The 13,099-nt window shown below is 40.9% G+C and overlaps 1 protein-coding gene across 1 annotated transcript in view; it reads right to left on the bottom strand.

Moving 5' to 3' along the window:
* The window catches only part of CLU (clusterin), a 170,120-nt gene that overhangs the window by 30,407 nt on the left and 126,614 nt on the right, over positions 1 to 13,099 (bottom strand). Inside the window, exons 5-6 of the mRNA XM_086928054.1 lie at positions 11,681 to 12,104; positions 5,324 to 5,434 (exon numbers count right to left, since the gene is read on the bottom strand). Of these exons, the coding sequence (XP_086784180.1) occupies positions 5,324 to 5,434; positions 11,681 to 12,104 (535 nt within the window). The remainder of the gene's footprint in view (positions 1 to 5,323; positions 5,435 to 11,680; positions 12,105 to 13,099) is intronic.

Genomic DNA, 13,099 nt, shown 5'->3' with positions numbered 1-13,099 from the left:
GAGTATGCCCTGCCACACCTATAGTGGCCAAAAACGATTCAGAAAAGGGGGTGGTGATGAACAGAGTGTCTGAATTAAGCAGACCACTCTTACCCAGTCCAAAGATCAGGGCTTGATCCATCACCATTTAAGAGGGAGCTGGAATCGTTTCGATACTTGGGACTGCAGGTTTACCCTGATACTGAGTGGCTATTTGTTGAAAATCTCGGCAGGGTGCTGAAATCATACCAAGAATCATTGACTTTCAGGACTGCACAACTGCTAAAAACTATGGGTCAAGAAGCAATTTCTAAAATGTTGGTATTGCCTTAATTGCCCTAACACTTTCAGCCCTGCCCCTTCTGCTCCTGAGGGGCTTTTTAAAGACCTGTGAACCCTTCTTGGAAAGGTAGCATGGGATGGGGGCAGACAAAGGCTAGCTACGGGTAAAGGAAAACAGCGGCTAACTGAGAGTAGTGGGTACTCCCAATTACGATGGTTACTACCTGGCGGCCAGGTGTCATTGGTTAATGAGTTGAATAAAGAGCGCCACCGATGCAGAAAGTATGGAAGTGGCATGCTATTTACTGGACATTCATTTGTTGGACATGATATAGGGTGAAACAGATTTTTCAGCCGACTGTCCAAGCGTACTGTGTACTGTTGTTGAGTGTTGGAAGAGACACATATGATTGGAAGGAGTTACGAAGCCCTATTCACCAGAGTTACAGGTGAACTCTCTGATGATGACCCATCAACAACTTCTTTCACTTGAGCAGGTACTCGTTTAGAGTTGGTGGGAGATATGTATCGGGACGGAGAGCTGTTCTCCATTAACAACATTAGGGCAGGAGTGAATCTTGACCCTCAGTGCTAGTGCTGTAGCAGTGTTTTATTTTGTTCTACTTAGAAATTACATATATAAAATTGATTTACATTAATACTTGTCTTAAAATTATTTCTACTAATTGTTTTACACTGTAATACAAGGGGTGGCACCATGTGAGCCTAGACTTTGTAGTACATTTACACTTGTAAAGGAGAATGACCCAAAGTAGTGCATTTACTACAAAGTATAAGAGTAAATTTACTCATGTAGATTTACTCATGTATAACTTTACTTTTATGAATAGCCCCCAAAGCATGTTAGCCGAAACTTGTGGCTGAGAGCTTGAGTTTTTAAGAATTGAGGGCAATAGTGGTTTTTACAGCACAGTTTTCTTATCAATGAGTAAAATGTATTTATAATTAATATTTAACATAAAATACTTTTGCCAATTACTTATGACTTTTAATAGGCTTTTTTTTAATTTTCTTTATACATTATCTTGGGGAGATCTCCCCCCTGACTGTGGAGTCTCCCTATGGTAAAGTTTGGGTAAAATTAAAAAAGTTTATCTAACTCAACAAACATATTTTTATGTTAAATATTAAATTAATTTTATATATGTATCTTACATAATAACATTGGTACAGAAATATTCACTTACTTTTTAATTAAAACTTTAATTAGTTTAAATATATTAAAAATAATTTTCTGAAGTTTACATCAAAAATACATTCTCAACTAAAGAAAAATGATCATGTATTAATAATTATTAAAAGTGATGTATAGAAATTATTAATGTGTTTGTATTTTCTTAAAACTTGCTGTTACATTCATTTATAAATGTGAAACATTGTTATAAAAAATCTTTTATTAACAGAGGTTAATTGTTAGAGATTTTTAACATTAAATTACACTTATTTTGATTTTTACTTAATTTAAATAATGTAATTTAATTTAACATTATTTTCTAAAGGGTCTTATTTTCTATGGGAGCATGTTGCAGTCCAAGAGGTTGGCCATATGGGGTGCTGGACTTTCTCCAGCTTTGAGCAGGAGTAATTTACTACTGCTTTTGGTCCAGTTTGGGCTGTTGTAACTTTAGGTGTGCAGTTTGTGAATAGCAATGGGTTTACTGTTTTGTGGGGTGCGGTTGGTCGCATGTCCCTCCTTAAAATCCCTCCTTGCTCCTCAATAAATCCCTCCCATTTAGTAGTAAGTATTCACCTTTTTGAGACACACCATGTGGACCCTCCCACATTTACTACTTCCTTGTAAACTTACATGTGTGAAGGTCTTGCCATAGAAAATAATCAAGCGGTGAGAGTGAAAATTCGTGTAAGCTTGTTAAAAGCATTATGTTGTATTTTTGTAGTACCATTGTAGCAAAAGTACTACAAAAGGCAGTTTGTGATCATTCCCCTCTGTTTTCATCTCTCTGCGAGCGCTAGTGGTTATGAACAGTGTTGTCAAGGAAACTGAGTGGAAATAAAGTCACTTTCTAGCTACTGAGTACATTTGCCAGAGCTTTGTACATACAAAACACGTTATACTGAAAAAAGGTGGTAAAGAACGTATTTAATCATGTTTCTGAGTGGTACAGGAATTACAATGTAATGACCTACATCTCTAGCAGTAAAACATTACTGCATACCAATGAATTAGCTGCAACTGCCGGAGTTTGTGCATGTGTTGCCTGACTACCATCTGCTCTGTCCTCAGACTACCCAATCTATGTGCTGGAAGCTCCGCTATTGTACCATGATCAAGAATCACAAGCATCGACATGCTGATGGCTTGTTCACTATCCCTTACTGTCGAGCCCAGATGACACAGTGCATGCACAATTTCAGTGCACTGCTTCTGCTGCTCTGCTATTCTGGATTCATTGGTGTAAAAAGTTTAGAAGGCTTGCTGCTATGCCACGTGACCCTACACCATAATAGAGATTCTGAATTACTACCAAAGTGCCAGCAGAAGAACTTTCACAGAGAGCCCTTTTGTAATTGACAAAGTACGTTTGCCTCATCACAGAATCAAAACGTTGTACTTCCCACCCCACCGCCCAACCATAATTACACAGAAAGAAATCCCAGGTAAGGAAGCAGGGAAGCAAATTCAGTACACTTTCCGAATGCCGCTGTTGCTGCAGCTGTTGCCGATGTGGCTTGGTCCCTCACACTTCTGAAACCCTATGCCGCGGAACTGGTTGCACCAGTGATAGCTACAGCCCTGCTGCTTTCATCTGTTTTTTCTTCTTGGCCTATTTGCTTCTTGGTGCTATGAAACAGGTACTTCAGTTTACTCACTTTGTCCCACTAACACCTCCAAGAAGGAGGCATGCTCATTGGAGGTGAAGGTCTTCCCAAGCCATGGTAAGTCTCACAGGGGGGAAGTCAGAACAGTGACCGAAAGCTTCTGCACAGTGCTGATGAACATGGTTGTGACGTAAAGTCCCTAATGTCCGTCTCCATCTTGAGGCAGGCCCCAACTCCATCTTGAGTAAAGGAGTTCACCATCTTATCTCTCTCAAACAATGTGAGTTGCCATCTTTCCCGATTTATGCAGAATCGTTGTCATGTCTGTCATTCAATGCAGATGTTGCCTAACCTTATCTTTAAGAGAACTGTGAAAGCATCAAGACCCTTGTTTAATGACACAGATACAACCATCAGTGCAACATTTGTCTGGGTCAAATGTCTACTTGCCACCATGTCAAGAGCACTTACAGACATATAAGCAAAATAGATTAGTCTGAATTGACGTCCTTTTACCTTATATGTTCATAAGGAAACATCTAGGATGCAAACCTTGATTCGCATAATCTATGTCAGAAATTCCAACTTCTGATAAATGTTAGAATATTAGGATGAATACTTGTCAGGAGAGGTCCTTCGCCCAGAGTATTACTCAAAATTCTGCCTGAGTCGGTTTCACCGACTGTAAGAAGCATCCGTACTTTGCAGGTGCTACATCTTGCCTGAAGCCTGATGCTGATAAACAATACGTCCCGGAGGAAGACTGACTGCTACCACAGAGTGTGTTTGACCTTCGAGAGGAACACAATCTTCACACCTCCACTGATAGACAGTCTTTGCTTTCAACAAGGTATGCAGTGCATCCCTTCTCCCTAAGAAACTTGTTGTTGTTTTAGATGTACTAAGAAACAGATTGTTACTGTAGTAATAAACACTTTTTACTTAAAAGGGTTAATTCTCCTTAGTACTATGGGTGTGATACTGTAAATAACAAAATTAACTTTGTTGCTGTTTCCACAATGCCCCTGGTCCCTTTATGAGATTGTTAGTAATCCAGAAGCACTACTTTATGTAAATTACACATTGAATAGTGTTTTGCAGGCCTACAATAATCTGTCTTTCACGTTCATCAGTGGAGCATTGAACCAAGTTCAACCGTGACACGTGTGGTGGGAAAGCACACCTTCTAGAGTTACGCCAAAGTTGTAACTTACGCAACAGTTGTTGTGCTGAAGAAGAGTGAACGATGAAGATGGAGACCTGCAGCGACTCACAATGGAATATCTGTCTCTGAGAAGCTCCTCGGGCCAGAGCACAGATAAAGCTACAGTGTTTATTTATCTCTAGCATGCTGCTTGGGCGTGGCGGGGCAGTGGGCATGCCACCAGGGACAGTCAGCAGAGCTCCAATGATTAGTCGTTGTGCACCAAGTTAAGGCAACAGGAGCTTACTAGTACCATTGTTTTTAGGGGAAATTGCTGCAGATGTTAAAAAAACACTGACTGACAAGGATCGAGTGAAGGAAGGGGGGAAACCAGGAAGTAGGTTAGGGAGAAAGCGGGTTTGGGGGAGGGGAGACTGGGGGCTAAGCAAGTGCCTGGATTTGTTTTTAATAAAGAGGCAGGTGAGAGGAGGAGGGGCAGGAATATAAAGTATCCCCCTGAGATGCACTGCAATGTAGGATCTGACACCAGCAATAGAAGGATACTATTCATCCAATGACCACCCTGAAACTAAAGTACTCCTGTGCAGGAAAGCCAAAAATAATTAGGAAAGCCATTGAATCAAAAGCAAAAAACTGGAATGGACAACAAAGCCATCCTATAATGACTTTGGGACTGACTCAAAGCCCACTCTAAGTATATTTATGTATTGGAAATATAGACACCTAATGCTGTCTGTTGTCATGGCCTAAAAAGGCATCCCTATTGGATATGACAATACTTGTTCTGTATGTGAATCCAAATTATTGAGTATATATGTGTATAACATTTTATTAACTTAAAATCTATGCTTTCTTTCTGGAGGAAATTGAGGTTTTTCGAAATCTGTGATTAATTTTGTTTATTTTTACAAATCACATATTTGGGGAGAAAGGGACATATTTAAGAATTGTCATGGGGCAAATGCGGACCGAATTCAGCAAATGTGCTGTGCTTTTGGGCGAACAGCTCATGCCCTCCCTAAATATAGCCATGTAGGTTTTAATGTAAGTCAAAAATAGAGAGCCTGTGCATCAGAGTATTTTCCATGAACTCACCAACAGCCAGAATCTCTTTGCATTTATCACACTTGTCCTGCATCTTTAAGCAACCTTCTGAGTTCCTGCGGAGTTCCTTGCACACCACGCGGTCATTCGATGTGGTGTTTTCTAGGACAGAGAAATGAAAATATTCATGGTGAGGCAATACAACTATTTGACACTAGTTTACAACAATAAAATAGATTCTTAACTTCCTGCGACAGGAGTAAGGTTTACTCAAAGTAGACAGAAAATAAAATGCCCATTACTTTGAAGTGTTTGCAAAACTGCACCAAGTGAACAAGCCCAATTCTCCATTGGATGGATGAAAAGTGCTCTCAAGAACATTAGAAAAATGGAGCACTGTACAGGACATCTTTCAAAGATGTCAGCTAAATCTCTAAGAGCTTCACTTGGACCATGGCATGCAGTCCACCATCCATGATGTCAGTAAATGCCATGGACTATTCACCACATTTAGAGATCCTGCCTGCCAGAGATCTATAAGACATCTGAGAAACCCCTGGTGCAGTGGTTTCTGTGAATTCTGAAGGGTTTGCCAAGTGGGACCATGTTTGCTGCTCTCCCTCTCTGCAAACTTTGTTTTTCAATATTTTTTCAACTGTACACCTCACTTCATTTTTCAGTCTCACAATTTTCAGTCATGTTACACTTCTGAGAATCAACCTGAAAAGGTGTTGTGGGGAAATGTAAAGTTACACAGATCTCACACTAATAGACAAAGCGAATCCTATGTTCAGATCACGCGCTCCATAGTGCGGTCACTCCAGTTACAAAAACCTTGCAGGTTCAGATAGTAGACATATCCATATAAGCTTGAGCTAATCTTACAGCCACCAGTCTCAGACAGCAGTATTGATAATGTCATGAAGGCTTTACCAATGTGGATGACAAACTACCTCTATATGACTCATGAAATAACACCATAGATAACATAAAGTTCCCTCTGGCACCAAATTAATATAATCAATAAGTACCCCCAACTCAGCATGTATCATCACTTACATTTCAGATTTAAATATATATATGAAATTCTGATCCCATTGCCCCTTAATGAAATAAAAAACCTATTTTGTTCCCCAATGGCACCTTTTAATTTTCAGCAAATAAACGAATTTCCTTCAGATAAAAATCTACATGTTTAATTTAATATCTGTTTAGTCACCCAAATAAAAACGTTTTAATTTCTACAGATCCATTAGTTTTATCCCTAACTACCAGCTTGTTGTTTTTATCACTGAGCACTGATATGCGATACTGCCCCACATGCCCAAAACTGCCTACGAGTCCCATATATCTATGCTGAGAAGAGCTACGGTACACCATATGCCATAGATGGCTGCACGTATGCTGGTAGCATCCCAAGGATGGTTGCCTGATGCAGAGCTCCCATTATGATGCACATGGCCACCATGATAACCAGGGAACCCAGAATATGCTATTGAGAATGACATTATGCCAAGGTCAACATATTTACATCAATATGTGAATGCTTATGATATGCCAATGGTTACCATAAAAAGGGTTACCTTACAATAAGAACACTAGCTCAACTCCCTAATTTCTTTCTTGTTTCCTATTTTCTGCTTATCTCTTTTTCCTATCATATTACCCTTTCTTTTCATGCATATGCCTATTCCACTTTTCTATTCACTTTGGTTTTTCTCATCTGCCCTTTTTGCATTGCCTATTTTTCTTTCATTGACTAACTCTATTTTGTTCTCTTTCTATGTTGCTCCACTTTTTCTTTCCTTCTTTTCACTCTTTCTCCTACCTCCTTATTTATTTTTACTTTTAATATATTTTTTCTTCTTGTCACTCGGTCTTACTTTCATTTATTCCTATGTTTTATTTTCACGCTTTGTTTCTAGCTTTCCACCATGGTTCCTAATTTTTATTTTGTACAATCTTTTTCTTTTTTTACTTTTCATTCCTAGTTTTTTTTCACTCTGTTTTTATTGTGCTTCATTCTTAACTGTATATTTAATCGCATTCTTTCTTATTTTGTCTTTACCCCTAACCTTTTTCCTAAATCTCTTGTTCCCTCTCTCAATTTGTCTTTTCCTGTTTCCTTCCTGCTTTTATCATGTACCGTTCTTTCTATCACCTTGAATCTCTGTGTGGGTCTCTCTGTGTAGCTCTTTAAGCAACCTTCCGCCCTCAACCCTCAGCTAAGTCATGCTTTTTTTAGGTGTCACCTACAGACCTCTTTGTGATCAAAGGCTGTAGGTCAGATTATTGCTTATAATTAGCTGGCTTTCTTTTCAATCTTATTCGCTTTCTCCCTATTGTACGGCTTAATTTCTGTTCTTATGTTTATTTCTCCCCTGGAGATTAACTTCTTTACCTTCTTTTTTAAATGGATGACTTGTATCCTTCCACTGCTTACATTCAAGGATATTCATTATTCTTTAATTTTCAGCATTCCATAAGAGAGCATGTGTTTTCCTGCTCTCTTCCCCTTCCCTCTGTGCTGTTTCCCTCCTCATACCCCAGTTCCACCATGCTTTCCATGTTGCTTTCCTAGCTCTCAGTTCACCGGTTATGAACTTCGATCTGCAAAACCTCAGATCTCCAAAGCTAAGGCAGCCACACAATTCAAATCAAAGGTTTTTGACCTAGCACTGCTACTTTTCTCCATCTAAGGGGCTTTTCTGCAGTTCCCCCTCTGCGCTCAGATGCAACCATGGGTTATAATACCATTAGACTCACGAGTGTCCAATATTCCTACACTCACGTTATTTGCCTTTAACAATATTCTCCTCTATCATAGATACTTTACAATATTAGAGAACAAAGATAATGGGTCAGCCATTGAAAACAAGAGTTCATTCACCGATAGCCATTAACATTTTAGTTCAGCACACAGGACAATCTTCATATCTTGAGTTACCTCACTTTGCTTCTGAATGTCTTCGTGCACACCTGGAAAGTGTGAGCATTGACAAGCAAATGAGTTTTTCTCTGGAGATAGTTGTTGGTTTACTGTGGCATTATCTCTGAGTTCCCCAGGAACTCCCCTTGCACAAATAATAAGGAACTGTGGCTTCACCCCAATATCCTACGCCGACGATACCCAAATCGTGGTGTCAATAAATAAAGGCGTAGAGAACACAGCAGAAAAATGTCAGCTCTGCATGGTACAAATCAGCCAATGGATGAGAACAAACTGCCTAAAACTAAACGGGGACAAAAGTGAGGTCAGGATACTAGGAGGGGACACAAATATATGGTCCCACTCATGGTGGCTAAAGGATCTGGGAGGATGCCCCGAACCGGTAGAAAAGGTGAAAAACCTGGGAATCACTCTAGATACTAACCTCTCATTTGATGCCCAAGCCAGTAAATTGGCAACATCACTTTGGTACATCCTAAAAATGATCAAAAAAATACTACCTTACCTACCACATGACTCGCGCAAGACAGTGGTGACAGCATTAGCCTTGTCCAGACTGGACTACGGGAACGGCTTATACGCCGGAGCCAGGAAGAAAATCCTACTCAAACTCCAACGCTTGCAGAATGCAGCAGCCAGGCTGATACTCGGAATACCAAAGTTTGAAACAATTAGCCACAAACTAAGAAATCTACACTGGCTGCCTATTACAAAAAGAATACAATTCAAATCACTATGCCTAGCATACAAAGCAATCAATGGAACTGGATCACAATTTCTAAAAACCCATTTAAAACAATATGAGCCAAATAGACTTCTTAGATCCAGCCAAATGAAAATCATCAGGGTCCCAAGGATCAAGAGAGCTAACTGGGGCAGAAGAAGCTTCCTGGTGCACACAGCACCAGGAACCAACTACCGCTAGACATAAAAAACAGTCCATCTTTGATATCCTTCAGAAAGGAAGTTAAAACCTGGCTATTTTCCGCATAGCTCTGACTAACATCTTCAAGAGCCAGTAGGACATCTCAGCGCAAGGACGCCCTTGGGCAATCGCACGCTTTACAAATAGAAAAATCAAATCAAATCAAATCAAATCTGCCATTGGAGCACTCCTTTTCATACAGAGCACGCATGTCATTTGCCAGATCAAACATTCATTAGGTTCCAGCTCTCACAGTCCCTAATGACTACAAATGGCTGTCTCCGCTCTAACTAGACCATAGATGTCTCCAAAGTAAGTTGGACACTGGATTTAACATATTGCAATATGGCTATCCGCACTCTATAGTTGCATGTGTAAGTTATCACTATATGGCGAGCCTCTCTCCAATGGTACATGCATCCATCAGGGGCGATTCCAGCTCTTTACAAATCCTAGACATACATACACATGTTAATATCATACTGATACCTTTATTCAGATGCTGCATAAAAAAATGCATTACTGTGTGGCTCTACATGTTCCAATTTTCCTTGCCTACGTTAATACCACAGCACTGTTCACTCCACTGTTGTCTCATAAGTTGTTACCATTTGCCTAGCTTTTGTCGGATTCAAAAACCTATGGCTAACATTACTATCTCATGGTTAGTAAATGTCTATTCTTATCCTGAGTAAGCAACGGACATTTCTATGTTAAGATTACCATCAAGTCACTGCCTGTCACAGCATTAGCCATACCTTCTCTATTTTGTTTATATACAAAGATGTATTCTGCTTACGAGCCTTCAATTTTAGTGGATGTTGTAAAATTACTACTGTTCTTAATGATAATGAACAGCAAAATATATGCTAAATATTAACCCTGGACAGGTGGGACACAATAGGAATCTCTACTGTTTGCGATCTCATACAAAAAGGGAAGATACTTGCCTTTAAAGAGTTACATGTTAAATATGAGTTGGCGCCTAAGGAGGTTTTTCGATACTTACAAATACGCCACGCGCTTAAAACAGCCCCCGTAGATTTAAAAACCAATCCGGACACATCCCTCCTGGAGGACCGACTCCTGTCAGAACCCCTCCTGACCAAGGACATTTCCCTTATCTACCGTGAGCTATACAATAATTTGCCAGACCCCTTCCTCGCTCTTTGGGATAAATGGCAGGGAGACTTGGGGAACATTGAGGATGAGGATTGGCAAACCGCTCTGATGACCCCAAGAGAAGCAGCTATGAACCACCGCTTTCGACTCATCCAACTAAAAGTTGTACATCAGACATACCTCACAGAGGTAATCCTGGCTAAGATAGGGACGAGACAGGATGCACTTTGCCTACGCAGCTGTAACCAGATAGCCACATTTTACCATATACTGTGGGATTGCCCCTTCATTTGTCACATATGGGAGAGGGCTACAGCCAAACTGCAAGACGTGCTGGGGGAACAACTCGCTTAGACACCCTTATTGGGGATTCTGAATATCTGGGAGGCCACTGATCTCACGGACTAGGAACAATAATTAACTACCCTGGGGTACACATTGGTTAAAAAAGCCAGTGTCATGAAATGGGGGGCTGGAGATCGGCCTTTACTCATAGGATTGGTGGCGGAAATGGACAGGTGCATAGTTGCCGAAAAGGAGGTCTACAAATCTAGAGGCTGCCCCAAAAATGGGACAAAAAATGGGGTTCCTGGAATGCTTATCGGGGGGAACTGTGCATCTCGCCGACAGTGGAACTAGAAATGTCTAGGGGACGAACCACTGCACTCTAATGTCCGACTGTAATTTTGTATGTAAGAATGCTAACCTCCAACTATGTAAAAGATTGTATATTGCTGTGAATGTACAAGTGACAACTGTTATATTATCAATAAAACTATTCACCCCCCCAAAAAAATATTAACCCTGGGCGGAGTTTACGGAGTTGCACTACGCGAAGCTACGCCAAGTGTAAACGCTCCGGGCAGTTTCTCAACGTGAGCGGTCACGAACATACGCGACCACTCACAATGAGAAACCTGACCCCCCGCATTGAGAAATCTCACCGGGAGGTTTATTTTTCATGCTCGCCAACTTGATGTTGGCGAACGAGGAAAAATCTCGCCGGGAGGTGGATTTTCCTTGCTTTTACTCGCCAACTTGATGTTGGTGAATGCGAGTGAGGAAAAAACTCCACTCCACTGCGCGTAGCTGAGTTTTTCGGAATTCTGCGAGCTCCGCATAACGCGGAGTGTGGGAAACTCCGCGAGCGGAGTTCACCGCCCAGGGTTACTAAATATAGGATATGCTGAATATAGGAATTTAGAAAACAACAGCATTCATGGCGTCTTATTTAATTCATTACAACATTATATGCATGAGTCTTTATCAAAGAGCTACCCTCTGTCCAGACTTGCACACATGTAACATTATTCTTCTATCGTTAACCTCACGCGAATGTTATATGCATTTGTTTTTGTGAAAGTCGTGAATATATTCATATCTGTAGCCATCACTGTCTCCCACACTGTACCTGAAGAAGAATTTTGCTTGTCTTGCATTTCTGTTTCATGCTCCATCAAACGACGAGTTCTCTCCAACATCCGTTGATGCTCCTTAAAGAGATCCTGAAATGACCTATGGGCTCTGTGCTGAAACATACTTGACCTGTCATCTCTTGAAGAGAAGGGTAAGTCGAAACTGGGGAAGGCAATCGGGTTCCTCAAGTTCTCCCATAAGCGCCCAGTGAAAGGAAAGCTTATGAGAGGTTGCATCTGGCCAAAGACCTTCATACTGTTGTGAAAGATTCTGTCAACAGCATCCTGCATAATTTCGAAGTCTTCTTCAAGCTCCTCCAGCTTCTCCTTCTGCTCCTCTTCTTTTTCTTCCAGGTCCTCTATCTTGTCTTCATTTAACAAAAGAGAAAAGGGAGATGCATGGTCCAAGTATTGCTGAAACTAAAACCCAAGACAAAAAGGATCAATTGGACAGTGTAAATCCAAAAGTAAATGGGCATGGAACATAACATCACTTGAACATTTGCAATCGAACATTAACTGCATACTTTTCATCCAAATCCCGATTTAACCTCAGGGCCATAATGACCAATTGAGTCTGTATAATCCAACCTTAATCAAAGAAATTGAATCTAACATAACTTGCCTTGTCATTACCCACCAGCTGAATGTCTTATTCAACATCAACTAATGTAACATCAATTCACAAAAATGCCAGGAGTAGTGGAAGTGACTTTAAGCACACTTGAGCCCCATGACATCAAGGATTTGACACTTTTGTCCCATCAGTTGGCTATCAGTGTGGAGGAGTGTGGCTCAATGGTTAGAGCGGCAGACCCTGATGCAGAGGTCTGGCCTGGGACCAGGGTTCAATTCCCGACGCGGCAGGGTCTTGGGCTCATTTGTCTGCGGACTTGATAATTCTCGCCTCGGCGCCGACTCTAATCATGGGGTAACACGCTGCAACTCTGGGCAATAGCTTGCTTAATCTCCACAACGGCCCCTACAACACTGGGATGCCTGGCTTCACCTTGGGGGTGCCCAGGAGGGGCATCTCACAGGGAGAGCCAGGAAGGGTTCCACAGCGTTATAAAGCGCCGGGACGCCCTGGTGATGGGCAGCTGTGCGCTTTACAAGTATCCTACATTTACATTCAACAGCCCTTATTTCCCACTAAGGGCCGAGTGAAGGGCAAGCTGAGGGAACTAAAGTGAGCAAAATGTTTTTTAGAGCCTTCTACATGTTCTCTTCGTGCTGCGGCCTTTATGACCCATGAGAACAAAAGTAACAGTGCAAATGCTATACGCATCATTATCAGATGAACATATACTACAACATCATTTTAGTCTGCATGGTCCAACATCGGCTGGGCATGTTTTTTCAATATATTTGTGGTTGTCATATGAACTGAAGTTATTTATCCTTCAAAGCTGAAC

The sequence above is a fragment of the Lissotriton vulgaris genome, chromosome 6 (assembly GCF_964263255.1).
Source record: "Lissotriton vulgaris chromosome 6, aLisVul1.2, whole genome shotgun sequence".
NCBI classification, from domain to species: Eukaryota; Metazoa; Chordata; class Amphibia; order Caudata; family Salamandridae; genus Lissotriton; species Lissotriton vulgaris.
This window is presented reverse-complemented; position numbering and strand designations above follow the sequence as displayed.